The following is a 27,766-nucleotide window of genomic DNA, read 5'->3' on the forward strand; positions in this document are numbered from 1 at the left end:
TATCATATCAGTGGGTCAAAGATTATGCCTATGTCTTGGTATACTATTGAATTAAAATGTATACGTTTATCATATCTTCATATAAACCTACCAACAGACAACAGTGTCTTTTCAGCATGTTCAAGATATTTTATATTTATCAAAGAAAACTATCCAGACACTAAGTTAAAATATTTAGTAAACTATGAGTTAACTCTTTAAAAACAAAGTTCTAATGATGTTAAATACAATAAATACTAATTTCGTTCCATAGAACATCACTGTTGCAGATTAAAATATTAGTCTACAGTAAAGGTAAAATATAAATATTTATATTCAGCTTAGTGGTTTCACAACTTTCACCTTTTAATAAATTTAAAACCGAACATTTTCGTGGAAAAATATCAAAGATTATTTTTATTTGAGGACGTATTTTAAAACTTTAAAATTAACGGTGTAATCAATATTGTAAAATACTAAAATGATTGATATTAATATATTATTTTCTAACGCAAATCTAAATTTAACGTAACCAAACAAAACAATAACTTAGTAATATTTACTAAAATCTTAAAAATACTTCAATCTCCAATATTGAGCCATTGAGGGTAGTTTTTGGTAGATAATTGGAACTAGCCTGTAAAAAGTAAAATGTTACACATTCAATGATACACGATAAATGATTTTGAGCGGTAGTCTGTGTTAAGTCTATTATCATATGAATATATTGTTGTTAGTTACTATAGTAATTTATTTAACTGTAAGTTATTCGGTGTAAGATATAAATAGACAATGGCATGAAATAAATCGAAATGTTTTGAAAATGGCGTTGTGTAATGTGTATATTATAAAATATAATAATATATTACGTTACATACATATTATACAGGGTAATTCTTTTATTGTTGAACACTCATTATTTCAAAAAGTATAAATGTTTTTGAAAATATTTTTCTACCTTGTTTCAAGTCGTTACAAAACGTTTTTATTAAAAATTATATTTTTAAATATTTTATATTCTTATAATTTTTGAGTATTTTACTTTTTTGAATGACAATAAAAGAGTTTAAATTTCATATTCCGAAGCAGAATATTTTTCGAAGTATTTTGATACATAAATATCAAATTTAGGGCGAATAGTTTATGAGTTAGGGGAGACCTGGGTAAGTTGACGAATCTAAGGTTCGGTGTATTTTTAAAATATACTACCTTTATATATATTTGTAAATTGTACACACATAGATAGAGGTACTTTTGAAGAATGTTCTAAAATTAAAAGTTAGACTTAATTTTTTTTTTTAACGGGTTAAAAAAATTAAATAAAAAATAATTTGGAATTCGTCATCTTACCCATGTGCTGGGGTAAGTTGACATTTTGCCGGGTTAAGTTGACAAAGCATAATTTATATTATGTTTTAATGAGTAAATATACTTTTTATAAAATTCAGTGCATATATTTAAAAATTAAAAAATTCGAAGAGTCTTAAAAACTTAAAGACAAATAACAATAAAATAACATTTTTCTTTCAGTCTGAAAATCAAATAAAATAACATAAAATTAAATTGTAACCTTGTTCAGTCTAAATATCAAATACCTATTTAAAACAATAAAATAAAATTCTAACGTTTTCAGTCTTAATATAAAATATATTAAAATATATAAAACAATAAAATAAAATTGTAACCTTCTAAGAGCCTTAATATCAAATATCTAAAACAATAAAATTCCTTCAGTCTAAAAATAAACATTCAGTCTTCATACCTATAAAATATGAAAGTAATATGAAAATCAACTTATAAAATATGTTTTCTGCAAAACTCGCAGGTGAATGTTTTCCAACATTCAACTCCTGCACAAAGTTCGTGAATAAACACGAATTAACAAAAATATTTAATATAAAATATAATCAAATGGGATAAGTTGACGTTAGTCATCTTACCCACGTCAACTTGCCCCGATCGATAATATTTTAATCATGATAATATTTTTGTCATTTTAACATACGTAATAAACATTTATTATACATAAAAATAAAGCTTAAACTATACTTTATTGATTAAAAACAATATATAATGGATTTCACTTTCCTTTTTTCGGAAAAACGTTATTTCAAAACACAAAAAATTAAAGTGTGTACGGTGATAACAGAAAATCGTAAATAAAAACCACAGACTTCTATACTAGTAGACATAGTATAGTATAGAAGTCTGTGATAAAAACACATGGTCTTTATCGTGATTATTTCTTATCGGTAAAATAGTTGTTCCTAACATTATTCCTTATATTTGTTGTAAAACATCAGCTGTTAATATAATCTACTATCAGTTATTATAAATTCGTCATCTTACCCAGCTCGTCAACTTACCCGGGTGCCGGGTCTCTCCTATAACTTATAAGTATTTAAAGTTTAGAAGAGCGGTGAAACATTTTGCTGGGTAACCCCGTACCACTCCACTCTGCTCATCTATAAAATATTGCTTAAATCTTGCTGTGCTTAAATCGAGCTCATTCCTAATAATATTATCTATGTAGATAGTCAAATTACGGTGCCATCATCGATCCGGCGTGAATTTATCTACAAAACCCGCATGTACCCATAATTATTTTTTTTAACTGACTTAATCCTTTTCTCATGAAAACTGTGCAGTTATTAAGTACCTATATACGTCTTAATACGGTTATATTCGTTATCTATACCGTTTTAAATTTTAATATCTATCACATAATAAGTACAAGAGTGAAATGTAAGTCTTGTAAGTTGTAAGACACAAACGTGTGAAGTGATTAATTAAACCGGATTATTACAAGAATTTATATAACAAATGTGTATTTCTGATTTGTTATAGTAATATGACCAGTTACATACTATTCAGTCATTTCAGTTTAAATTATGTCGCGCTGATGGTAATACGTTTTTAGGTAAAAGTGTCCGACGAATGGTCATAATTATACAGTTTAATAAAGAATACACGTTTTTATTTTAGCTTTTTGAAAAACATTTGGACGGCAGACTGCGACATGGCCATATGCAGGTACGTTCCAGTTTATTTAAGTTTGTATTACCTAATTATCTCACCAGTTACTATTCCCTATTATACCATTTTTGAAATTTTCGTGTAGATACTATAATGAGAATATTATACCTAAGTAACAGCATGTATGTATTATGTACATACCTATACTATATATTATATGATTTATATGAAATTAAAAAAAATAAATAGTTATTATGACGAAAAAACAAATGTTTGTTTATCTGCTGTTAATTCAGTGTACAGGTACATTAGACCAATTCTGTGGTTTATTTTGTTTTATTCATATTAAAATGATTTTATACTTTTATAAAACCACTTACATTGCCGACATTATAACTGCATTTGTTTAATGACATGTACGGTGTATAAATGTATAATGTTATTAAAATTTGTGTCGACACGTGTTCCAAATAATTTAAATAATAATATAATCACAGACGTTTATCACTCACGCGGAAGAATATAAATATATTGTTTCTTTTTTCAGATCGCAATCGAATCGTTGCCTTGTTCTGCTAGGACTGGCGATATCGATCTCTATAGTTTCACTTTTGGTAGTATTCTCGCTACATGACGTCGTAAACGAAATCTCCGACCCGGAATTCGAATTGCCCCCGTCGAGTATGCCGGTGGGCTTGTACAGCAAAGTCGGAGTAGTATCTAACGGTGGACCGTGTGCACAAATCGGAGTGTAAGTATAATAGTATGCATTTCACCTATAACGTGATTTATTATTAGCGCAGTGTCTCCAATCTTGTACATTTTAATTTTTATACGTTTTTTGCGACACATATTTTAGGAGAAAAACTGATCGATAAATACTGTCTTATTGTCTTAAATGTACCAATCTATAAGAACAGGCATCGTCAACAGTCATCGTCAATAATGAATTTAGTGCTATCACTATTATTATTGTGTTCAATTTATTTTCTTCGAATATTTTCATGAAATACATTATTTAACTATGTATTATATATTTTTCGATAATAATTAAAAGTATATAACGACACGATTCTAAAGCTCACGTGACCCAATCGTGTGAGGCCAACCAGTTAAAAACCACTGTAATAGTGTACCGATACAATAATTGTATAAACATTAATATGATTATTGTTCTAGCAGTTAAAATAATTATATTCCCGTATAACATTAAATTGTTTAACGACTAAAATAGTTGATAAAATAAATGTTAAAATACGAAAATATTATACATAATTTATTTTGGTTTATTTTTTCAAACATTTAAGATTTAACAGTAAATCGCCCACTGCCCACACAATAATTTTAGGTTTTAACTCTAATAATAATCTAACAAACCGTTGGAATATTTTAACTATAAAACTATTTTTACATAATATAATTATTAATCACGTCATGCACTTACATTAAATCCATCTGACACTTATGACATTTAAAAATGCTAGTAAACGGTTAGTTATTTGTTCTTTGTATTGTTTTGTAAAAGGGACGTGATGTCGAATGGTGGAAACGCCGTTGATGCTGCTATAGCTACGATGATATGTGATGGTGCTCTATGTCCTCAATTTAAGGGTTTGGGTGGAGGATTTTTAATGAGTATATACAATGCCACAACCAAAAAAGTAATGTCAATCGACGCACGCGAAACAGCACCGTCAGGGGCAACTGACTCCATGTTTGTAAAAGAACCTAAAAATTCTGTATTGGGTACGTACCTTATGAACTCGAAATAAAAAACAAAAAACGATTTTTTTATCTATGTTAATATCAACATTATAAATCAATATAAAAGTAATTATTACGCATATTAAAAATTGCTGTTCGTTATTTTAAAATTAAATGAATGTTTCTAAAAACTATTATATTAAATATACGAGTATTTATAAATCTCATTTGGATGATATTATACATTTTTAAACTAAAAAATATGTAGGTGGTTTGGCGGTTGCAGTTCCGGGAGAACTTAAAGGCTATTCGACCATCTATAATTTATACGGTGGTCATGTTTCATGGCCATCGCTATTTGAACCAACTATACAATTATGTGAAGAGGGCATGCTAATCAGCAACCGTCTAGAGTTAGGTTTAAAGGCAGAAGAAGACTTGATCAAAAATGACCCAATGCTCAGGTACAGTGAAAGCCTGCATTAATTGTTATGTCACTAGAAACAATTTATCAGACTATGCAATTTGTATAGTTTTATAAATCAATCTTCAAAAGTAGTTTAAGATTTAAATAACATTAACTTGACTTTAACCGAAAAAAATAGAATTACGGACAAAATATACAGATAGTTGCAGCTATTGGCCCGATACCACTATCATCTCGTATTTTCAGTTGGATTCCGAGCTTTCTGAAATTATACACTTCGATATTTTTGACGGATTTCGCGATGGATATTAATTTGTCATTACTTATTGGTATAATTGTTGAGAAAAACAATGCATTCATCTCTATTTTTTTACATTAAACTGCACATATGTTATAAATTGCATACCTAGATAAATAATTGTGAAAAATCGTTTCTTAGAAAAGCTTTTTTCGACGAACACACTGGGCATGTTAAGATGGCTGGGGAAATGTACACGCTACCAAAGTTAGCAGAAACTATGAAAATCATAGCAAAAGAAGGCGTAGATGCCATATACAATGGTTCGTTAACGGAGCGATTATTAGAAGACCTAAAAACAGTAAACGGGATAATCACAAAAGAAGATTTAGCCAGCTATAAGTGAGTATGATATTCTGGTTTTATAAGCTTTCTAATTAATTTCAGCTTGTTGTAATATTTAAATAATATATATTATGTATATATTGTCAATTAAGTTAATTATATTTAATTGGAACAAAATCAAAAGTTCAAAGTTATACTTTGTATCTTAAATGGAACCTATAAACGAATAGATTCCGTAGTTAAAGTGTAAGAAATAATTCATAAACTAAACGAATATAAACATAACACATTTTCAGAGTTGAAGTCGAAGAATCATTTTCTGTGAACTTAAAAAATGGGCATACAATACACTCGGGGCCACCTCCTAGTTCTGGCATAATACTAGCTTACATACTCAGAGTGTTGGACGGCATGTTGCCGGCACCCAACGCCGGCTTAGATGCACATCGTTTGGTGGAGGCTTTTAAATTTGGATACGGCGAGAGAACACATTTAGCCGATCACAAATTCGTAAACGTGTCTCAAGTATGTTTTATCGACCAAATACATTATGGCCCAACGTAGTTAACGTTTAGTGTTTACGATTTTTTTAAAAAAATTTTTCGTAGATATACGATAAAGTGAAATCGGATAGTTATATAGATAAAATACGCAGTCGAATATTCGATAATTTCACTTCATCAGACCCTAAATACTATGGAGGTGATTTTGATATGCCAGAAAATCACGGAACTGCCAATATGGTCGTGATCGATTCGATGGGAAACGTCGTCATAAGTACTAGTACAATAAACACATAGTGAGCGTCAATTAATGAATTTCTCAACATTTATGATTAACGTAAAATATTAATTACACGGCTGTCTGAACGTACAAGTTTCGTTTTTATTTTAGCTTCGGTAGTGGTTTCATGTCTCCTAGCACCGGTCTTCTTCTGAATAATGAAATGGACGATTTTTCTACCCCGGGAGTCGTTAATTATTACGGTATTCCGTCTTCACCGGCCAATTACATAGAACCAGGCAAACGACCAATGTCTTCTATGTGCCCAACTATTATCACAGACAAAAAAAAGGACTTCGTCCTCGCAGCAGGAGCAGCGGGAGGATCAAAAATCACGCTTGCAACCGCCTACGTAAGGTTATTTTACCTTAAATCCTAATAGTTTTGTGATTTTAGATATCTATTATAATATTACAATATTATTACCATGCCCATCGCGTTCATCTCAATTTAATTTCCTCGTATTCTATAAAGGTATACTATTTTTGATTTTATAGGAACATTAAAACATTATTTCACAATATTTTTTGTTCTAAATTCGTATTAGACACTAGTTATCACCATTATCTGTAATAAGCTAATACCTTTATTGTTTTATTGACATTCGATTATATAAGCAACAACTGTTGAACTATTTTTTTTTTCTTTGAAATAATTAAATGTACTTGTGTATGAAAACTTTTATTATAATCACATGCAACTAATATGTGATTTTCTATGTAAATTAATTTTAACATATAACGAGTTTGATTGGGCTGTAAAACATGATATATTGATTAAATTAAAAATGTCCTTCTAAACACATGATATTGGTGAATATAAATCTTGAACTTAACACTCACATAGAGTGTGTTTTAACACCACGAATGTTAATTGCCATTTTATTATAACGCTTATTGTAGTTCTAATGTAATACATTAAAGTAAATTTATTTTAATTCAAATTGTTTTTCTAAAGATTTCAATATTGGTTGTCTTCAAATATAATATATTATATACATATTTGTCTAATATAATAAGTTATTGTAAATAACGTATTCGTATTGTAACTAAAAATGTATAAGAGCACGGCTTTAGATAATATCTGAAGTCTTGTGTAAGAGTGATAGAATGAATACGATAAGTGATAACCAATAAGTTTATTATGCTAATAAATATTAAATGAAATAAAATTCTACTCTACATTATTTACGTTTCGGCGTGGAGATACTTCGGCGCAGAGTTTTTTACTTATTAAGCATAAGCTACGGATATGAACGGATTTGTATATTAAAAATAAATAATAATAATAATAATAATAATAATAACAAACAATAGTATAATATTATATTATAATTTATTAGTATATTTTAATGATATAATTGTTAATAAATTTAATAATAGCTATAGGTTTTATGTTGTAAAAAATATTTGACTTTAATTTAACATTTACATACGTGTAAAACAATAAACAAAAAAATGATTAGGTATAAATATGATGAAAATATTATGCGCGATCCCCTTTAAATAAACAATTAGTATATGATTGTTATATTCACTGACAATTTTATGCAATCTATGATTAAGTTATGTGTATTTTTTTTAATTTTTTTAGAGGACTCGGTCCGGCTAAAAGTTTAGTCAAAAAAACATCGTAGCATTTTAAACACTTCTCAAACTATTAACAAAAATCCATATGATTTGATTGCATGCTCCCATTTTTATACCCAGTCGCCTGTTTGAAGCCTCAGCATGATTATTGGTTTTGTTTTCGGAATTTAAGAGTCTTTCATTCAGATTCCACAGTTCTGGGGGGAAACATACTTTTCATCTCCCACGGGCCACGACCATTACTACCACTTTAATCAGTTAGTTAGTTCTTCGTCAATACTTTGCTCTAATAAATCAACTGCAAGGTCAAAATCTAATCGCACAAATTATAACGATATGATCATTTTTACTGAAATCGAGTTATTATATCTAGTTGTAGATTTAATTCACAAATTCGTTTTTTAAACATTTTCGATGAATGAAATAAGCGACCATATATTTTAACATCGGGAAAAACACATTTTATCGATTTTATAGCTGCCTGTTGAGGGTCAAATGAAATTGATTTAGGTTTTCAGCGCGGTATTAAAATATCCCTAAGCATTGATAACATATGAATAGGTATTCAATATTTCTTTGATAAAAGGTAATGGATAAGAAAACAGAATATCCGATACCTAAATAAGCCGCGACGAAATAGCCACGCGCCGTTTCGTCCTAGACCCTTAAACATGATTTAACATGAATTCAAATACCTACTAAGATATTTTTATTTTAAGGTGACTGCTCTTAAATTATGGTACAATAAAACGCTGAAAGAAGTTATAGACAAACCAAGAATTTTCCACCAACTTTTACCTATGCAAGTCCAGTATGAATACGGAACGACTAGAGTAATGTTAAAATATAAAATGTTTACAAAATATTTCACTAATAATATTATTTACCTTGTTTTATTGTTTAGGATGTAATACAAACACTTAAAGATATTGGCCATCCGGTGATCCGATTGTCAAGTACCGGAACTTCAGCAGCAACAGCTATTGCCAAATCGGCTTCCGGAATGATAGAAGCTATGCCAGATTTTCGACGACCAGGAAATTCATCTGGATATTAAAACTATTATAATCGTTTTTAATAAATTTTAAATGTTGTACATTTTTGTATAATATACGTAGATAATATCAACATGTTCTAACAATTAAAAATTGTAATTATCAACGATTATTAAATTGAATATAATCCAATAATTCAGAAAAATAGCAATATATATATATATATAGGTAGTAAATAATAATAAATTTAGTTTTATATTATTTGAATATAATTTAATGTTTTATACCTATATTCACATTAATTTATTATTACTTTTTCCTATTTTTGTAAATCTTCATTATTCACCGTAGACAGGTATAGTTAATGTAAATTACTCTTTCTTTCTTAAATTTTGAGTTTGATTTTTATATTTAAAGAATATTATCTTTTTTTTTTAGATTTGTTTAACCGTGTGGCCTATTCCAGCCTACTAATTTCATAATTTTATAATAGTATGATGTTGCATTTTATTAAACTCTTTATTTTGAATATTAGTGTCTGGTGTATAACAATAAAAATATACAGAATTCGTGAAAAATGTACGATATAGTTTTTCGTTTATATAATAAAGTTGTATGGACTCTATTCTTACAAATCGTATTTTAGATTCTGAGCGGAGCGATGAATATATTGATTTTACTATGAAGTGTTTTTTTTTGTCTGTCATCACTGTTTGGGGGCAGTAAAACAGCTGCTTCGATTAAGGAGGACAAAATTTTAAATTCCCAATAGCTTTCATAAGTGCCAGGGAAAACAAAATAACAATTTAGGAAAAACGGGCATTTTTACGCAAAATCGGTTTTTAACAAAATTGATTTTGGTTTTTGTAGTGACTCTAAAACCGTAGATACCGTATTACCGTAGATACATGAAATTTTCACTGGTTGCTTATAATTGCATTTTCTATACTCGATAAAATGTTCAAAATATTTTTGTTTGTTTTGAACTGTTTACGGACATTTTCAGTTTCTAATTGTATTTGTTATTTTTTCTATGAACATCAATACAATATTATTTGTTGGGTAAAAAAGCTTGAAAATATAATACAAGGCTCCTAATATATTGTTGCAATAACATTTAAAATATATTAAAAATCCATAGTCACAATTTTCTTTTATAATCATTTAATGATTTTTTTTACATCTTTACAAAATACGTAAAAATTACGAAAATGTGCAAACTATTTGAAGTTAGTAATTAAAAGAACATTTTATTTTTAAATCTAAGATTTTAAAATATAATACAAGATTTCTTATAAGTTTGTCTACCTATATAAAAAAAAATGTCTATAATAAAGTCAAATTAAATTTCTATGAGCGTTTGAAGTTCATATATTTACAATATTGGATATTCACTCGATTTCTCAAGTAGTGATTTTCTTAAATAAAGACTTATAATCATGACAAATCTTATCGATGATTGTTTCTAAGCTTCTACGCTATTTTATATGACCTTATATTGTTTTATCTATCTATTTTAGACCTTTGTATGCCTATGTGTCTTATTTTAGATAACCTATATATATTTCTGATTGCAATCGTAATTTTAGTGGTATAGTGGTTGCGAAAACCAATGCTTACATTTTACAAAATATTAAATATTAAAGTATAGTGGTCTGATAATAGTCGTTTGTAAAACTTGAGTCTCAAGCGTATCATTGTCGTACTAATGCATCACAATTTAAAGTTTTGGACGGCGCTTTGGATAGGCAATTTAGGGTCGATCTTATTTAGAATAATCATGGGTATTAAAAGTTAGTAATATGATCTAGAAAATAAAAATAAGTAAAAAATTAACAAAAAAATTGTTTTAAATATTGCTAGTATCAATCAAAATTATATATTGCACTTACTACTTTTTATGTTTACCTACATAATATTATGTTAAAATAATTTGTGTTTAATATAATAACATAGATTATGGTGGTTGTAGTGGTGATGGTATACAATACCTATATAGAAAACTAATAGGTTTGAGATATGATTTTTAAACTTTTAACTAATAAGTTTAAGGTAAATCTGATATAGTAAAGTCGTTTAGTTAAATGTCTTATTTTAAAATTACATGTAAGTACAACTTAAATGGTATAAAACCACAAACATTTATTTTAACAAAATAATGAATATTTACATCTAAGATACAATTGTATCTAAAAAAAAAATAATAATAATAATAATAATCAGTCATTTAGTTACATTTCTAATTATATAATATTCATGAATTCGAGGAGGGGGGGAAACCTTTTCCCAGCCCCATAACAACAATTCGATATTTTGTATGCATTTATATGACCGTTTACTAAATATTCAGACCAAAAACTTCTTTTACATATTTGTCCCCCCTTCCCCAATAATACTAAAAACAGCTTTTTTCACAAAGTGGGTGGCAGAGTAACCTAACCTTCAATATTAAATTATTCATACCTAACATTTCTTGTATCATTACTATAATTTTAATTTTTTAGATGAATTTAATAAAATAAAATATAAAATTGAATTATATTTAAAATAATAACTTTATTATGCTGTATATAATGGTGTAGTATATTAATTATATATTATAAAGTATTATTATAGCTTATCATCCTTTAAATTATTCATGCATGCCTCTCATAGTTATTAACTTGCATTTTCTACAAGTTCATATTCCTTTTTTTGCTTAAAGAATATTTACAATCTGTGTTGGAATAGCACAACATATGATAATGTATATACATTTTAACTGTGAATAATACGAGGAGGGAGGCAAATCAGTGATGGAAATCAACGTGATACATTTTAGGCTAGTAACTTACGATATTTTCACTTTAGTCAATGGTGAAAAGAAAATATGTGATTTATGGCGGTTGTTTATTGAATAAGATTTGCAATGCTAACGTGTTAGTATGGAAATGTAGTTAGAGTAAAAATATGTGTAATGTTTGGTGATTAATTAGTCAACTGATTCGATTTTAAGATCAAAGTGTAGTGTGAAGTTAGATACACACAAAGGTGCGGAGGTTATCATACGGAAAATGTTTACTGGAATGCTTGTATATAGTGTGAATCTGGGACGGCTTAGCACAGCGCCAATTTTGGATCACATATTAGGAATATGGGTCGCAAAAAATATTTATACATAATACATTAATCGCTTTGATTTAAAGATTGGGCGAAGTAGACATAGTCAGCTGTTGAGGGTTTGTCTTCTTAGTTTAAGGTGGGGGCCCCAAGTTAGTTTTTCATCAAGAGTAATGCCGAGATATTTGATATCAAGAGATTATGTGATTTGATTACCCTGAACTCACTTCCTATATTAAAAAATCAACAATAGATTATGGTGAAATGATTTTCTAGGGGAATAGTTGAGAAATTGCACTAGAAAAAATTGGATTTATTTTTGCCCACCTTCATCAATAAGTGGCGCCAGCGTATATTTCTAAATAAGCCACCAGAATGAAGCAATCAATCAAATATTTAATTTTAATTGTGAGCACTAACAATAACTTTCATTTATTAATATTGTTTTATTGATATTGCTTTATTTGTATATATTATACGGTCAAATTATTAGCATGCTCGAAAATTTAATGGGTAGTATGGTCATTGGTCATCACTTATCAGGTACGTTCGATTATTGAGCATTAATTAGTAACGGTTGTAGTTATGTTATATATTTGCGTGATATGCACTACCACATGTAACATGTAACATGGCAGTACAATTTATCTAATAATGAATAATAAAAAAAAAAAATACATTAGGTTTATATCGAAAAATACTACTACTGACAACGTTTACTACTAAAACTAATACCACAATACTTGGCTAAGTGATTAATAAGTCGTTGATTCTGAACCACGCAGTAACGGTCTTCCGGTTTTGGCAGCTGTCCGTTCCGTTCGATTTTTATGATAATCATTAGTTTGTTTCACACTCCATAAACGTAATTATTTTTCATTCCATAATATCAAATGGATAAAAATAATTATAATAATGTCGATTCCGATGTAAATATATCGTCCTTTGACGTAAATGACAAAACGCCGATATTAGGATCTCCACATAAGAACAGTTCTAGGTGAGTTGTCAAGAATTTGATTTATAAGCTTCGGATTTGGGACGAATTTATATAGTTTTAAAAAATAGTTATCATTGAATTAAAGATTATAAAGTATGCGTTTTTGGTATTTTTTGATCAATTATAATTTTTTTAAAGAAACATTCATTATAATGGTTTCTCCATATTACATATTTGATACTATAATATTATGTTATTTCATTTATTACTAGCATTTTTATGATTTTACAGGAGTACATATTTTAGCTAAGCTCTATTTTATATTTTCGATATTAACTGCCCAAAAATACTTTTATTTTTATCATTTGAAATTCAAATATAGATTTTAAAAAAAGTGGATGTCGGTCTGATGTACAGTAGGTTACAAGTGAAACATTGTAATGGATGGTGTTAAATTTGAATTCAATGATATAATATAATTGTATAAGAAAACCTATTCTGAGCGAAGACAGTCTGTCAGCCTATTATATTACTAAGTATATTTGATGATATTATTGTGAATAAAGTAATTTATATATTTACCTATTTACGTGGAACCTTGTTTTCAATCCTTAGCTAAAAAAGTTGAACATTTAATATATTTTTAACTACAAAATAATTATTAAATTTTAAATTTGATAAATGTTGTCAAAATTTGAACTTTAAATGCTTACAAAAAAAATTGGGCCTATGTATTTTTAATATTTTCAACTGCTATTGTAACAATATATCAGGAGCCTTGCATTAAATTTTTACGCTTTTTTACCAAACAAATAAAACTTTATTGATATTTATAGAAAAAAAAAACTAAAAAAATTGGAAACAGAAAATGTTCCTAAACAGTTCAAAACAAATCAAAATATCTTGAAAATTTTATCATGTATAGAAAATGCAAATATAAACTACCAGTGAAAATGTCATGTATATACGTTCGTTTGTTATAGAGTTATACCAAAAACCAAAATCGATTTTGTAGAAAACCGATTTTGCGTAAAAATTCCCATTTTTCCTTAATTTTTATGTTGTTTTTTCCGGCGCTTTTGAAAACTATTGGGAATTTTAAAATTTTACCTCCCGAATGCACCAACAATATTAACTTTCCCATCGAACAAGATACTAAAGTTGAATATCGAAGCATTATTTCGACTACTTATCGTATACACAGAAACACAAAAAAAAAAAAAATTAATTTAAAAAAAACATACATCATTGTAAAATTAATACATTCATCGTTCCACTTAGAATCTAAAAATAAGCTGGGCAAGTGGATACTGCTCTGCTGTACATTAGATGTCGTGTGGGCCACTGATATAAATATATTAAATTTAAATTTTATGGTAAATCATTGTGTAAGAAAAACGAGTGGGTCCAGTTTCCTCAAAAAATGAGATACTGTTTTTCTCCTAAAAAAGATTGGTATCCATTTTCCTCCAAACGTTTTTTTGGACTAGAATTATTTTCATTTTCTTCCGAATATTAAACTTTTCAACCGATATTTCAGGCCTTTTAGCTATTTATTTTATTAAAATTAAACATAATTTAACAAAAAGATAATATTATACTATGAAAAAATATTATGTAATTGTTAATAACTATAAGAGTAGTTTTTTTTGATATATATATAAAATTATATTCTTAATAATTTCCTTATTGGAGAAAAATGAAGAATGGGGGAAAATGGTCAAGATTTTTTCATTTATTTTTTTTTGTTGAGGAAATTGGATAGTGGAGAATTATGGTATCTCATATTATTAGGGGAAAATGACTATGGTCCGAAAAACGATTCCGACCGAAACTGATCTATCAGCCTATAATATCACTGAATATATTTTATGATAATATTGCTATTAAAGTAGGTAATTTATTTTACTATTAACAGTAACATAGTAGGTTGAATTAATTTTTGCCGAATACATTACATTTGAAAATGTCATTGTGTGTTTAAAATATACCTAATAATATACCTACTTTAAAAGCTGCAAGTACCCACGAAAAATATTATTATATTTTAGGTACAAAATAAATTTGCAAATTTTCATGATTTTGATGAATGTTGTCAACATTTCAAATTTAAATGCATACAAAAAAAATCATGGCTATGTATCTTTAATATTTCCAAACTGCTATTATAACAGCTATTGAAGAACCTTGTATTAAATTTTCAAGCTTTCAACCAAATGAAAATATTTTTAATTTTAAAAATTTTAAATTTTAAATGTTTATAAATAGCTCAAAAGGAGTAAAAATATTTTTTAATGTATAGTAAATACTAATATTTGAGGAAAATGTCAATTATCGACGGTTATTTGTTTTTGAATTACAACAAAATAAGAAAATCGTTTCGGTCCTCAACTTCATTAATATATCACAAATTAATTTATATTAATTGGCTCTTTGATATGTCTCATATATTTTCATATTATATTTATATCCTCCATATCTCAGCATCGTCGATCTTCTAAACTATTTGGAACAATGTGTAGTGTTTATCTACCTACATAAATAATTTCTACCCATCAGACATAAATGTTATTTATTTTGTATTTCTGCTAAGTTTATAAAAACAACTCATGTTCTGTAAGAATCGCTATGTATCATCCTATAGTCTTAAAAACATAATAAGTTTACGTCTAGTATATTTATAATTTAATGTCGTTGGCTTACATCCAAAATTCCAAATAAAAATTATGATGTTTAAATTATAATAATTTGAACAAACCATTTTTTTAAAAATATTATTTGTATTAATAATGCTTTAGCAACATCAAGTTATTATACTACAGTATATAAATAGCTATAATAGCTATTGTAAAACTAATTTAATTTGCTTTGAACTACAATTATTATTGTACAATGTACAACTGGCCAATTATAACAATAGACGTGACAAATATGTATTGTAATAAAAACTAATATAATAGGTAATCGTTAAATAATATGTGAAACATTTTTGTTAACCTATAAGACATTGAGTAGGTACTGATAGACTTTGTGCAAATTGTAAGCCTGTAGATTTTTAAGTGATGTAAATTCACGTGATAAAGTTACATATTGTGCAAAATACACGTGGCTTATTTTAGATGCATCTTATCAGTTTTGGGTCTGATATAGCACAGATTACAAATATAGGTACCTACTCAAATGCTACAATCAACTAGTGTACCTTATGACCAATTATTGATAACCCGATTGAATAATTTGTTTTAAATGTTTCATTTTTTTTTTTTTTTTTTGTATTCACCTATAATATTATCACCATTACTATATGGTTATATACAAAAATGCTTATGCTGTTTGTTAAATTTTTTACAATTTTAAAATGACTTAGGTATTTATATCAGAATTTAAATATTTAACTTGTTATAGCTATTAGATCTCTAGTATTTTTTTTATTGAACACCAATTCTACAAAAAAAATACTAATTAAATAGTAACACTTACCTACAAATGATTTTCTCGTTTTTAACTATTATACAAATATAGTACCTTGCTATAAATTACTAAATACTTTTGTAGTTTGGCAAGGTCTTACGTGACTATAATACGCGTATTAGTACAAAGTACAATTATTGTAGACGATTAGAAATATTGACTCTAATTATACATTGATAACATCACATAATAATGAATATTAGTAATTAATTCTCCTATCTTCTTTTCCTTTAGCTGAGTTTTCGACAATGTTGGTCGATATTTTGTTTATTCTGAAGTTTCAAAATAATTTCTGTACCTAATTTTCTAATCTTTATATTATTTAAAAGATGCTGATTTAAAAACTGGTTTATTAATATACTGTTTTTTCAATATTTTATTTTGAATTGAATTCAATTATTCAAACAAGACATTATAAAACTATATAGAAGTGTATTTTATTGGCTTTGTAAATTAATACTATTTTTGTACTGGCATGAATGAATTATTATTACACCCTGAATATCCTTTTTTGTCGCATCGTATTATTACTATTATTCTAAAAATTGATATAATAAATCTTTTCATCATAGCACATATTTTGTTTACATAAAATGCTTTTTGACGCCTAACTTAATAAATACACAACTTTTTGATTATGTGTACGTTACCTACCTACCCAGCTATTAATTTGTTCTTTGAATATTGATCATTATGCATTCTGGAATCAACAGTTTTGAAAGTATCAGTAGGTAATAGTAAGATTATACATTTTTTTTTAAATTTTAAAGTGATAATTAATTAATTACTATGTATTATGTCGTATACGCTCTTATCCTTAATTGTATAATAATATAGTTTAACTGTTAAAAATTGGTTTAATATTTTACACTTATTGAAAATTAAATTATAAAGTTTGACTTAAGAGGGCGTCGTACCCGCATCTAAAATTTACAATTTTAAAATGCTCATAACTTGCTTTAAAATTAAAATATCAATAAAAGCCTACTTGGGGATAATAATCTTACCTTTAAGTTTCGTATTAGGTCAATTCACTCTAGTATTAAAAATTACAGAGTAAAATGGATTCTTCTGAACATAAAATGTTTTATATTATGCGTTACCTAGTAAGACGGAGTCAACTACAACTGTCAACACATAAAGGGTACGAAATCCACTTAATTGGTAATTTAAAAATGAAAATTAATAGCATAGTGATAATAAATATAAATATATAATTATTTATACTATATGTATACACAGGTACTAATTTGTACTACCAAATTGATAAATATTTGAATTAAAAATAATAGTTTTTTTTATGTTATATGCGTTATATAGTTTTCATTGACTAGGTACTCTAGACTTTAGTTGGTGATAAATTGTAATAATTTTATTATTATTTATTAATGTATGTGTATTAGGTATACACTTCTAGATAACCCGTTGAAAATTTAAATTGATCCTCTTGTGGCGTATTAATAATTTCATAGCCATATTCAGATAACATAAATTTCCAACGATGAACATTATTCAATTTGGTTTTTCATATTATACCTACAAACTAGCATTGATATTATGAATACTATGGATACTAGCTCACTGCGGTACAAAATGTGCTGCACTAGATTTACTATATAACGATCCTGCAGGTGTTATTATCCAGAAATGATTGGGCGGCCAGGTTATAAGATACGTCACCCAGTCAGATAATAAGTAATAAGCCTAGCTTAGCGTATTTTGTACCTCAGTGAGCGATCTATAGTATTCATAATCAATGCTACCAGCTTTATACTTTAATTTTCAGTGAATATTATTATTTATTACTATAGGATGGCTTAAAAATAAATTGAATTTCTGTCTCATACAGTAGTTTAACCCTTTTCCGCCTGATTTTTATTTCGTTTTGAAAAATTTTTTTTTATTCTTTAATTATCTATAATACTTATATTCAAATAGTTTTATAATTAATTCATGCGTCACTTAACGTTTGATTTTAATAAAGTTATGATAAAACGTACCTATTTAAATAATATTATATTATTATAACATCAAACTTGTAAGAAAGAGATTTTTATTTGTAAATACATATAACATTTTTAATTTAGATTTAGACTATCTATAAATATTATCAAATTGTATTTCTTCAATGTTAATTGGCTTTATCATTTAGTGTCTTCTGATAAATGTGCGATTGACCCGATTACTTATTGATTACTTATTCCACCTATGGGATTTGAAAAAATCATATCGGTTTCTATTTCGAACTCCTCGTATAGTCGATTATATTTTAACTAGACTAATTGGGCCTACAATTAGAATTATGTATCACATCCATCATTATTTAGAATCATTAATTCATTATTAAAATAAATAATTATTATACTTTGTTTTTCTAAGCAATGTTTGCCCAAATTACCGTAGATAATAACATAATATACATGAATGGGAGATCCTTATACTTAATATACATTATATACCAGTGTTTCCCAAACTTTTTTAATCTTTATTGGGTACGCAACCCCCTGCTAAAAAAAAAATCAAGCACCTATGCCATAAATAAATAATATCTTTATCATAATTAATTTTATCATTGAATTTTTATAAAATACAATACCGAATAATAAATACATAATAAATAAATAAAATAAATTATAAAAAATACTAAAATACTAAAATAACCGTAATCATAACCGCGAGTCGCGACCCATGGTTTGAGAAACGCTGGTCTAAGCTATAACTAAAGTTATAGTATATAACTTATAGTTACCTTAATGGTTCTTTGTGGTTATAGATACCTACTGGTTATACGATAAAGACAATTTTTATCAATCAGATATCTGCCAACTTTTTAATTTTTTTATTAATTTCAATATAATTTTTTTCCTACTACTATTATCATTGACTATTATACCTACAATTTTGACGGTGTTTTTAAATTATTATTAAAAAGTACAAGCTAAAAAGGTATATAAATGTTTGAATTGTCGTTTCACTTATCATGGTTTGTCATGATACCACACCTAAATTATATGTAGCCACTTTGGTAATTAGTATGCTCCTCGAACACACTTGAATATAGGTCACGATTTAAGATAATATTATCATAAATCGTGATATAGCCTGATATAGGTACATGGTATGGGACATATTAGTATTTAAAACATATTCCAAAATATATAATTAATTTGTGTCCATTTATTTTTATTTTTATTTATATTGAACTGGGTGGCTTACTAGTTGCGTCCCGAGATTTTACGGGATACCTACTACTAATTTCGGCTCAAGTTCATTAGGCTACATACAAATCAAAAATATTTTATTTATTTTATTGTTTGTCAAATTTTTTTTAAAAACATTGTCATATATTTTTTTTTAAAAACATTGTCATATTTTTTTTTTAATGTGTCATATTAGATTCCGAGCAGAGTGGGAAAGTAAAACATTCCCAGTAGTTTTTAAAATAAAAAAAAAACAAAAAAATAAAATATGTAATTTTTATGCAAAACCAGTTTTGGACAAAATTGATTTTGTTTTTATGATTTACTCGAAAAGAAATAGCCATATTATATAGGTACATCAAATTTAAAAAAATATATTTTTATTATATATATTTTTTAGCTATTTATAGACATGGTGTAATGAAAACAGACGGTTGTCGTTTAGGTTATACTTGAATAATTCGTTTATTTTCATCAACTAATATTTTAACAATATTTTTTGATCCAATTTTTTACAATATTTTCTTTTACTGATCAATATTAATACTCAAAGAGTTTACAAAAATACAAATGATTTATCTGGGAATACATTTAGTGTTGGGAATCATACATTGAACTCACGATGTGGGTCTGTGGATTGGTATGAGGTATATGTCTGTGGGGCAGCCTCGTGGATGTCGTACTGCTCCGGTCGTGATGGTACAACGGGGTACAGTCGGGTGACGGCTCGGCGTTCTCGGATAGACTTACGTAACGGGTTGGACGGCGGCGGCGATGGCTCGACGTTCTCAATAACGTTAACAGCACAACTGGGTCCGGACGGCGGCGGCAACGGCTCGGCGTTCTCGGATAAACGGGCGTAACGGGTTGGACGACGGCGGCAACGGCTCGGCGTTCTCGGATAGGCTTACGTAACGGGTTGGACGACGGCGGCGATGGCTCGACGTTCTCAATGACGGTATCGGCACAACTGGGTCCAGACGGCGGCGGCGATGGCTCGACGTCCTCAATAACGGTAGCGGTACAACTGGGTCCGGACGGCGGCGGCAACGGCTCGGCGTTCTCGGATAAACTTAGCGGCACAACTGGATCAGACGGCGGCGGCGATGGCTCGACGTCCTCAATAACGGTAGCGGTACAACTGGGTCCGGACGGCGGCGGCAACGGCTCGGCGTTCTCGGATAAACGGGCGTAACGGGTTGGACGGCGGCGGCGATGGCTCGGCGTTCTCAACAACGATAGCGGACAGGGTAGCCAACTGGACGGATGAACGTCACTAGTTGGTGGGAACAGTCTGTGGCATCACCGTATCTGCCGGTCATTAAATACCGGCCGGCTTCTGCAGACTGGAGGCAAGGCGCTGTTCTATTGTTTGGCGGAAGTTCCCGTGTCTACCGGTAACCAAGTACCGGCCGGTTTACTAGCTCGCCGCACTCAGCGAAGGGGACGAAGGGTGCTGTTGCTGTGCTCGTTGGCCCATACTTATGTTAAGTCTGGCCGTAGCGATAGGGGTGGTGTTATGGTAGCGGTTTTGGTCTCTTTGGGTGGTCCGGTCGTACCTAAAACCACTTAAAATATCCTGGGAGATAGCTCTACTGGTCTGGATTCTGGATTACTTTCAACTTTGGTTTTAAGTTGAGGGGTTTTTATTTAATCAGTGATTTCCCGGAGGGCGGCAGGCGTCCGGAAATCGGGTACTGCATGGGCGCTATCTGTGGCTGTGCGGGGCGGTTGGGTTTGGGCGTTCGCCGATGTTTCGCCGACTCTGTAATCGCACGAGCGCGCGGTAGTCTTTGCAGGTGACGGTGGGGTAACGGGCCACGAGAGTGCGCCACCTAAATGGGCACTCCGTTTTATCCCGTTACAATGGAAAATTGAAAAGTTTTTTCTATAAATATTGATAAATAATTTTCGTTGGGTCGAAAAACTTAAAAATGTAATACAAGTTTCCTCATAAGTTTTATAATAAGAATTCTAAAATATTAAAATATATAGGTAAAGTCACGATTTTTTTTTATAAGCATTAAAAGTTTAAATGTTAACAAAATGCATGAAAATCAATAAAAAATTTACAAATTATTTCGTAGTTAAAATGTATAGAATGTTCAATTGATGTAGCTAATGATTGAAAATGTAAAACAAAGTTCTCATAATTAGTTCATACTTCAACCAAAAAATCTAAAAAAATACATAAACTTGGTTTTTTTTATAGATATTTTAAGTTAGTTAATTCAACTTACTGTATTACTAATAGTAAAATAAATTACTTTGATGGCAATACTATTATAAAATATACCTATGGTAACACAGGTTGACAGACCATTTTTTGTATAAAATGATTCTATATTATTGAACTCAAATATAATACATCCGTTACAGTGACCCACACGAGTCCTAATGAGCAGCAGAGCGTTGCCCACTTGTCCACCTTTTTTAAGTTTACTATGACCGTAAAATATATAGATGTAATGTATATTACACACTAATGAATTATGAATAAATATCAACGCATGATTGTATGAATGTATGGTACTATGATTTAATTCCATTCAAATTTCATATATCATGATTAATGATCATAGATTATAGTCTTATAGATAATCATTTATCATAATAATATTAGATTTCAAATGTTACATATCGGTTACAGTGACCCACGCGACACCCAATGTACAACAGAGCTGTTCCCACTTACCCACCTTTTTTTATATTGAAAACAAACTGTAATTATTATTCCCTACAATATTCGATCATACAATATTTTTTTTATTAAACACTACCTAAAAAATCATTCAGTGGTACTGTATTGTTTATTTCCAGATTACTGTCAAAACGATGTATTATCCTAGTTTTCGTCGGAGTGGTGCTACTGTTCACTGTTTCAGTTGCGTCCATAGTCGTATTCACAAAATATTTTGGGGTCAAAACCAGAACCCCCGACCCGGAATTTCCATTGCCACCATCAAGTATGCCAATGGGGTTGTACCATAAGGTCGGTGTCGTATCAAACGGTGGACCGTGCGCACAAATCGGAGTGTAAAGCAAATCAATATAATATTATACATTTGATTTTAAATACAATAGTAATTTTAATCAACCACAATATTTTGACGACTACATTATCTGCAAAAAGATCGCGTGCATCATGCATGTTAAATACTATATAAAGTATTTTTTTTTTAAGCAGGCAATCACGTTTATTTTTTACTTTAGAATTTATAGTACTTATTTATTTTCATAATGATCTATGCAATAAAATATTGCGAATAGTAAACTAGTAATTTCGCTTTTGTTCAAAAAAAATATATTTGTAGGTGTATGAATACAATATATTATATTACTAAATACTAGGTATGTATTCTATTTTTAAATTTAACTAGCCTTTTTTACAGAACTTTCATGTTTATAATATTCATAAAACAGAATGTACCTAAAACATTATAGTATTTTAGATTCTGGTTGTCAGCTGCAGTCTGCAACAAAACTTAGTTTAAAAATGTCACATAATTTTGTTATTTTTTTTCAATATTTCAAACATTTGAGATGCTGAAAATAATACATTTGTGCGTTGTCAATTAGGGATGTGATGGCGAAAGGTGGAAATGCCATAGATGCCGCAATAGCTACAATTTTGTGTGATGGTGTCCTATGTCCTCATCAAATGGGTGTTGGTGGAGGATTTATAATGAGTTTTTACAATGCCACTTCCAAAAAAGTAATGTCGATCAATGCTCGTGAAACAGCTCCAGCTGCAGCAAAAACGAACATGTTTGTAAAAGATCCAATGAGTTCTATAAACGGTATATACTACAAATATACATTTAAATAAGCTTTTATTTGATACTGTAGATTCAATTTGGGAGGGGAGGGGGTTTTTCTTTGAAATTTGCGAACCTGATATTATCTGATATGACTGTATGTTTATTTATTTATTACTTAACTTATGCTTTTACATAAACAATATTATGATTATGTATATATTACATAATATTTAAATATGTTAGGTATCTATGATATTAATATAGGTTCTAAATTGCATTGTTTTATAAATATTTATCAATTTGTTTTTTATTTGAAACATTTCAGGAGGGTTGGCTGTTGGAGTTCTAGGAGCATTTAAGGGTTATTCAGATATTTATCATTTATACGGTGGTGGAGTTTCATGGAAATCACTTTTTGAACCAACAATAAAATTATGTGAAGATGGCATGAAGATCAGTAAACATCTAGAAATAAGTTTGAAGGATGATGTAGAATTAATAAAATCTGATCCAATGCTCAGGTATGATAATACATCACGAGAATGAATATTGTTGTCTATACATTTATATCCTAAATCGATATTAATTCTTCAAAAAAAATATATTTTTTTTTATAAAATTTTAAGCCATTTTTTATACGAATTAAATTATATTATGTATTATAAGAAATATATAAAAATATTAAATACATTTTAATTTATCCTATTGTTTAATCGCGTAAAAAAGTATTCATAATTTGTTTGTAGACAAACATTTTTCGATGAAAATACCAGACGATCAAAGAAAACTGGAGAAATTTACAAGTTACCAAAGTTGGCAGAAACGTTAAGAACCGTAGCAGAGGAAGGTGTAGATGCCATATATAATGGATCATTAACATCAAAAATTGTAGACGATTTAAAAAAAGTCAACGGTATTATTACAAAAGAAGATTTAGCAAATTATTAGTAAGTATACATTTTTTAAATCAAATATTCAACATTTATTTGTAAATATTATGGTCAAATAAGAAAAATAAAATAATAAAAATCAGTTTTGATTTTTGATAGTTTTGCATACAAGATACAAATGTTTTATTTAAATTACCTATCAATTATTATTCATTACAAGTCATTCGTAATTTCTTAAATATCAAATTAATAAAAACAATCGTTATACTATTATGTTTTACAGTGTTGAAATTGAAGAATCGTTTTCCGTAAAATTAAAGAATGGATACACAATACATGCAGGGCCACCTCCTGGTTCTGGCATAATACTAGCATTCATTCTTCGCATATTGGACGGGATTTTACCTGCACCCAATGCTGGCTTGGATGCACATCGTTTGGTGGAGGCGTTTAAATTTGGTTACGGCGAAAGAACACATTTAGGAGATCATAGATTTGTCAACGTGTCTCAAGTATGTTTTATTAAGCCGAGACTTTAAACGTGTAATATTGATATAATACATTTGGATAAATGACATTTTTTAGATTTACGATAAAGTAAAGTCAGACAGTTACATCGATAGCATACGAAACAAAATATCCGATAACTTCACTTCGTCAGACCCCAAATACTACGGAGCAGATTATGTTATGCCAGACAATCATGGAACCGCCAATTTGGCCACCATTGATCCGATGGGAAACGTTGTCGTATGCACCAACACGATCAATACACAGTGAGTATATAGATAAATAAATTTCCCGAAATCGATCACGGAAATAAATTACAATGTTTATTAACACGTTGTATTTTGTATTTATTTTAGTTTCGGCTGTGGTTTCATGTCCCCTAACACCGGCATCATTTTTAATAACCAAATGAATGATTTTTCTACCCCCGGACTCTCCAACCATTACGGAATTCCGTCGTCACCGTCCAATTTCATAAAGCCAGGGAAACGACCAATGTCTTCTATGTGCCCAACTATATTTACCGACGAAAAAGGCGATTTTGCTCTCGCGGCAGGAGCAGCGGGAGGTTCGAAAATCACTCTTGCTACTTCCTATGTAAGATTTCATTAACTCATTGATTTGACTTTAAAAACTTTGATTTTCAATGATTTATATTGCATTCAAGCAACCTTATACAGCGTGATTCTTTTAACATTAAACGCTCATTATTTCAAACCGTATTGCATTTCTTGAGAGTATTTTTTTTACAAAATTTAAAAGGATTAAAATCAACCTAATTAATATTTATGTGTAATGTGTACCTACTGTACCTATCTATATAATATGTATACATTACCTATACATAATATATTTGATTACAGCGTAATAAACAAATTTAACAAAACGTTAAGATGTTTGCTGTTAAAAGAATTTATCCAATATATGCTTTAAGGTATGAATATAGTTCAGCCGGTTTTCGAAAAATATATTGTTTATGATAGTGTTGATTTAAAATATGGTTTATTATAATGTAATATGAAAAAAAATCAATATTAATTATATATGACCACTGTAATGACAAAAAAAAAAATGTTTTTTCCAGTCGTCCGCTCTGAAATTATGGTACAATCAAACATTGAAAGAAGTAATAGATAAACCTAGAATTTACCACCAACTTATGCCTATGCAAGTTCAATACGAATACGGAACGACAAGGGTATAATATAAATATAATAGATTTATTTATAATATATTTTTATTAAAATCATGTTTTCATTTTTTCAGGATGTAGTGCAAAAACTTAAAGATATTGGTCATACAGTAATTAGGTTGAAAGATAATGGTGGATCGGGTGGTTCAGCAGCGTCAGCTATTGCCAAGTCTTCGTCAGGAATGATCGAGGCTATGCCAGATTTCCGGCGGAAAGGAAATTCGTCTGGATATTAATGCGGTGATGTTAATTGATTGCTCCAATCGTGATAATGTTTGCTCAGAATTATTTGTTTATTTAATATATTTTGATCAAGATCATGTGCAACTTACAATTTTACTTATTATTATGAATTATTTACATATGTATATATATATTATATTTAAACGAACTACTATAATTGATGATTGCAAATACATCACAATATAACTATTGTAAATATTTCTAATTTCAATGAAGAACAATGAATGATAATTTTCTAAAGGTTTGTGGTAGGCATATACCATAAGATCGTTTTTATGGAAATGTGTAGCCCTTTTCATATTTTGTTTTGTTTACCAACGATTTAACAACTGATAAGAATATAAGATAGTATATTTTTTAAGAAATAAATTATTCTGAAAATCTCAAATTTGTTTCATTATTAGTAAACTATAAGCAAACATTGAAACATCTTTTCAATATCTGAGTGCTTGAAAATATGGTCCATTAATCTACTTGAAAGTTTCAAAAATTATTATTTGAATAAATTAATAATTACTAAATGGAACATGAGGCCCCCCGAGTCAGCATACTTGGTGAATTGCCCCGTATAATATTGTCACTTTGTGTTTATGCTTGAAGATAATATAAATTAATATATAATAAGCGTGGTACGTATTCATATAAGATATGACAATGGTAATATGTAAAAAATTTAATTTTCACGAAAGTCAACAATAGTACCTAATGAAAAAAAAATTATATTAGGTAGGTACCTAAATAAATATTATTCTGCTTGTGTTCTGATAAACAGCTGTGGCTAAAGGACTGTCGCTTATGCAATTTCATATACAATTGTTCATATATAATATAGAATTGCATCGGCATAAACTTAAGGATTTCATATAATTTATATCTGAAGATATATATATATATAGATTATAGGTACTGTTTTACATCTAGATATATCCATCCATAATATATAAATATTTCGTCCATAACTATTACAACATGGTTCATAATATAGGTGTTACACAATTATAAACCACTCTTTATAATCGTGTCACATAGACAACGGTAACACATAAGCATAACATTGTAAATAATATAATTTAAAAGATACACATACAACACATAAAAATTCCATTGTACGAAAGCTAATTATTATTTTTAGAGCTACTCCTTCATATCATTATGGTAAGAAATCGGACTTCAATATATTATATCTGTATAATATATATTATATAAGTACCTTACCAAATAATTTATGATTTTTAAAATCATAAACACTAGTATATTACCTAATCGGTTATTACAGTAAATTAAACATTCTGTAAAATCTATTAAATTATGTAGATGCGTATATCAATAATATAGAACTAGTAACAGTGAATTTTATGCGTTTGCAAGTTTTTTTCACAACTTTGTATATAGAAGGAAATAAGATCAAAATTGGTTTCACATTA

At 28.8% G+C, this 27,766-nt stretch overlaps 2 protein-coding genes across 4 annotated transcripts; both read left to right on the forward strand.

The window, feature by feature from the left end:
- Positions 1-86: 86 nt before the first annotated feature.
- LOC132939652 (scoloptoxin SSD14-like) lies at positions 87-9,326 on the forward strand. Of its 3 annotated transcripts, XM_061006933.1 has the most exons (12): positions 87-294; positions 2,827-2,899; positions 2,965-3,012; positions 3,503-3,706; positions 4,481-4,701; positions 4,928-5,123; positions 5,526-5,726; positions 5,966-6,194; positions 6,278-6,468; positions 6,564-6,804; positions 8,761-8,874; positions 8,946-9,326. In XM_061006933.1, exons 3-12 carry the CDS (start codon positions 2,999-3,001, stop codon positions 9,096-9,098), a joined length of 1,764 nt encoding a protein of 587 aa, XP_060862916.1. In that variant the 5' UTR covers positions 87-294; positions 2,827-2,899; positions 2,965-2,998; the 3' UTR covers positions 9,099-9,326. The 3 variants fall into 3 exon arrangements, with proteins under 3 accessions (XP_060862916.1, XP_060862917.1, XP_060862918.1); XM_061006934.1 differs by having other exon boundaries at positions 2,827-3,012; XM_061006935.1 differs by lacking the exon at positions 2,827-2,899.
- A 3,544-nt stretch (positions 9,327-12,870) lies between these two features.
- LOC132939638 (scoloptoxin SSD14-like) lies at positions 12,871-26,730 on the forward strand. Its single transcript, XM_061006917.1, has 10 exons — positions 12,871-13,135; positions 22,567-22,782; positions 23,326-23,546; positions 23,833-24,028; positions 24,254-24,454; positions 24,681-24,909; positions 24,983-25,173; positions 25,264-25,504; positions 25,992-26,105; positions 26,174-26,730. Exons 1-10 carry the CDS (start codon positions 13,029-13,031, stop codon positions 26,333-26,335), a joined length of 1,878 nt encoding a protein of 625 aa, XP_060862900.1. The 5' UTR covers positions 12,871-13,028; the 3' UTR covers positions 26,336-26,730.
- The last annotated feature ends 1,036 nt before the right edge of the window (positions 26,731-27,766 follow it).

The sequence above is a fragment of the Metopolophium dirhodum genome, chromosome 2, assembly GCF_019925205.1.
Source record: "Metopolophium dirhodum isolate CAU chromosome 2, ASM1992520v1, whole genome shotgun sequence".
NCBI classification, from domain to species: domain Eukaryota; kingdom Metazoa; phylum Arthropoda; class Insecta; order Hemiptera; family Aphididae; genus Metopolophium; species Metopolophium dirhodum.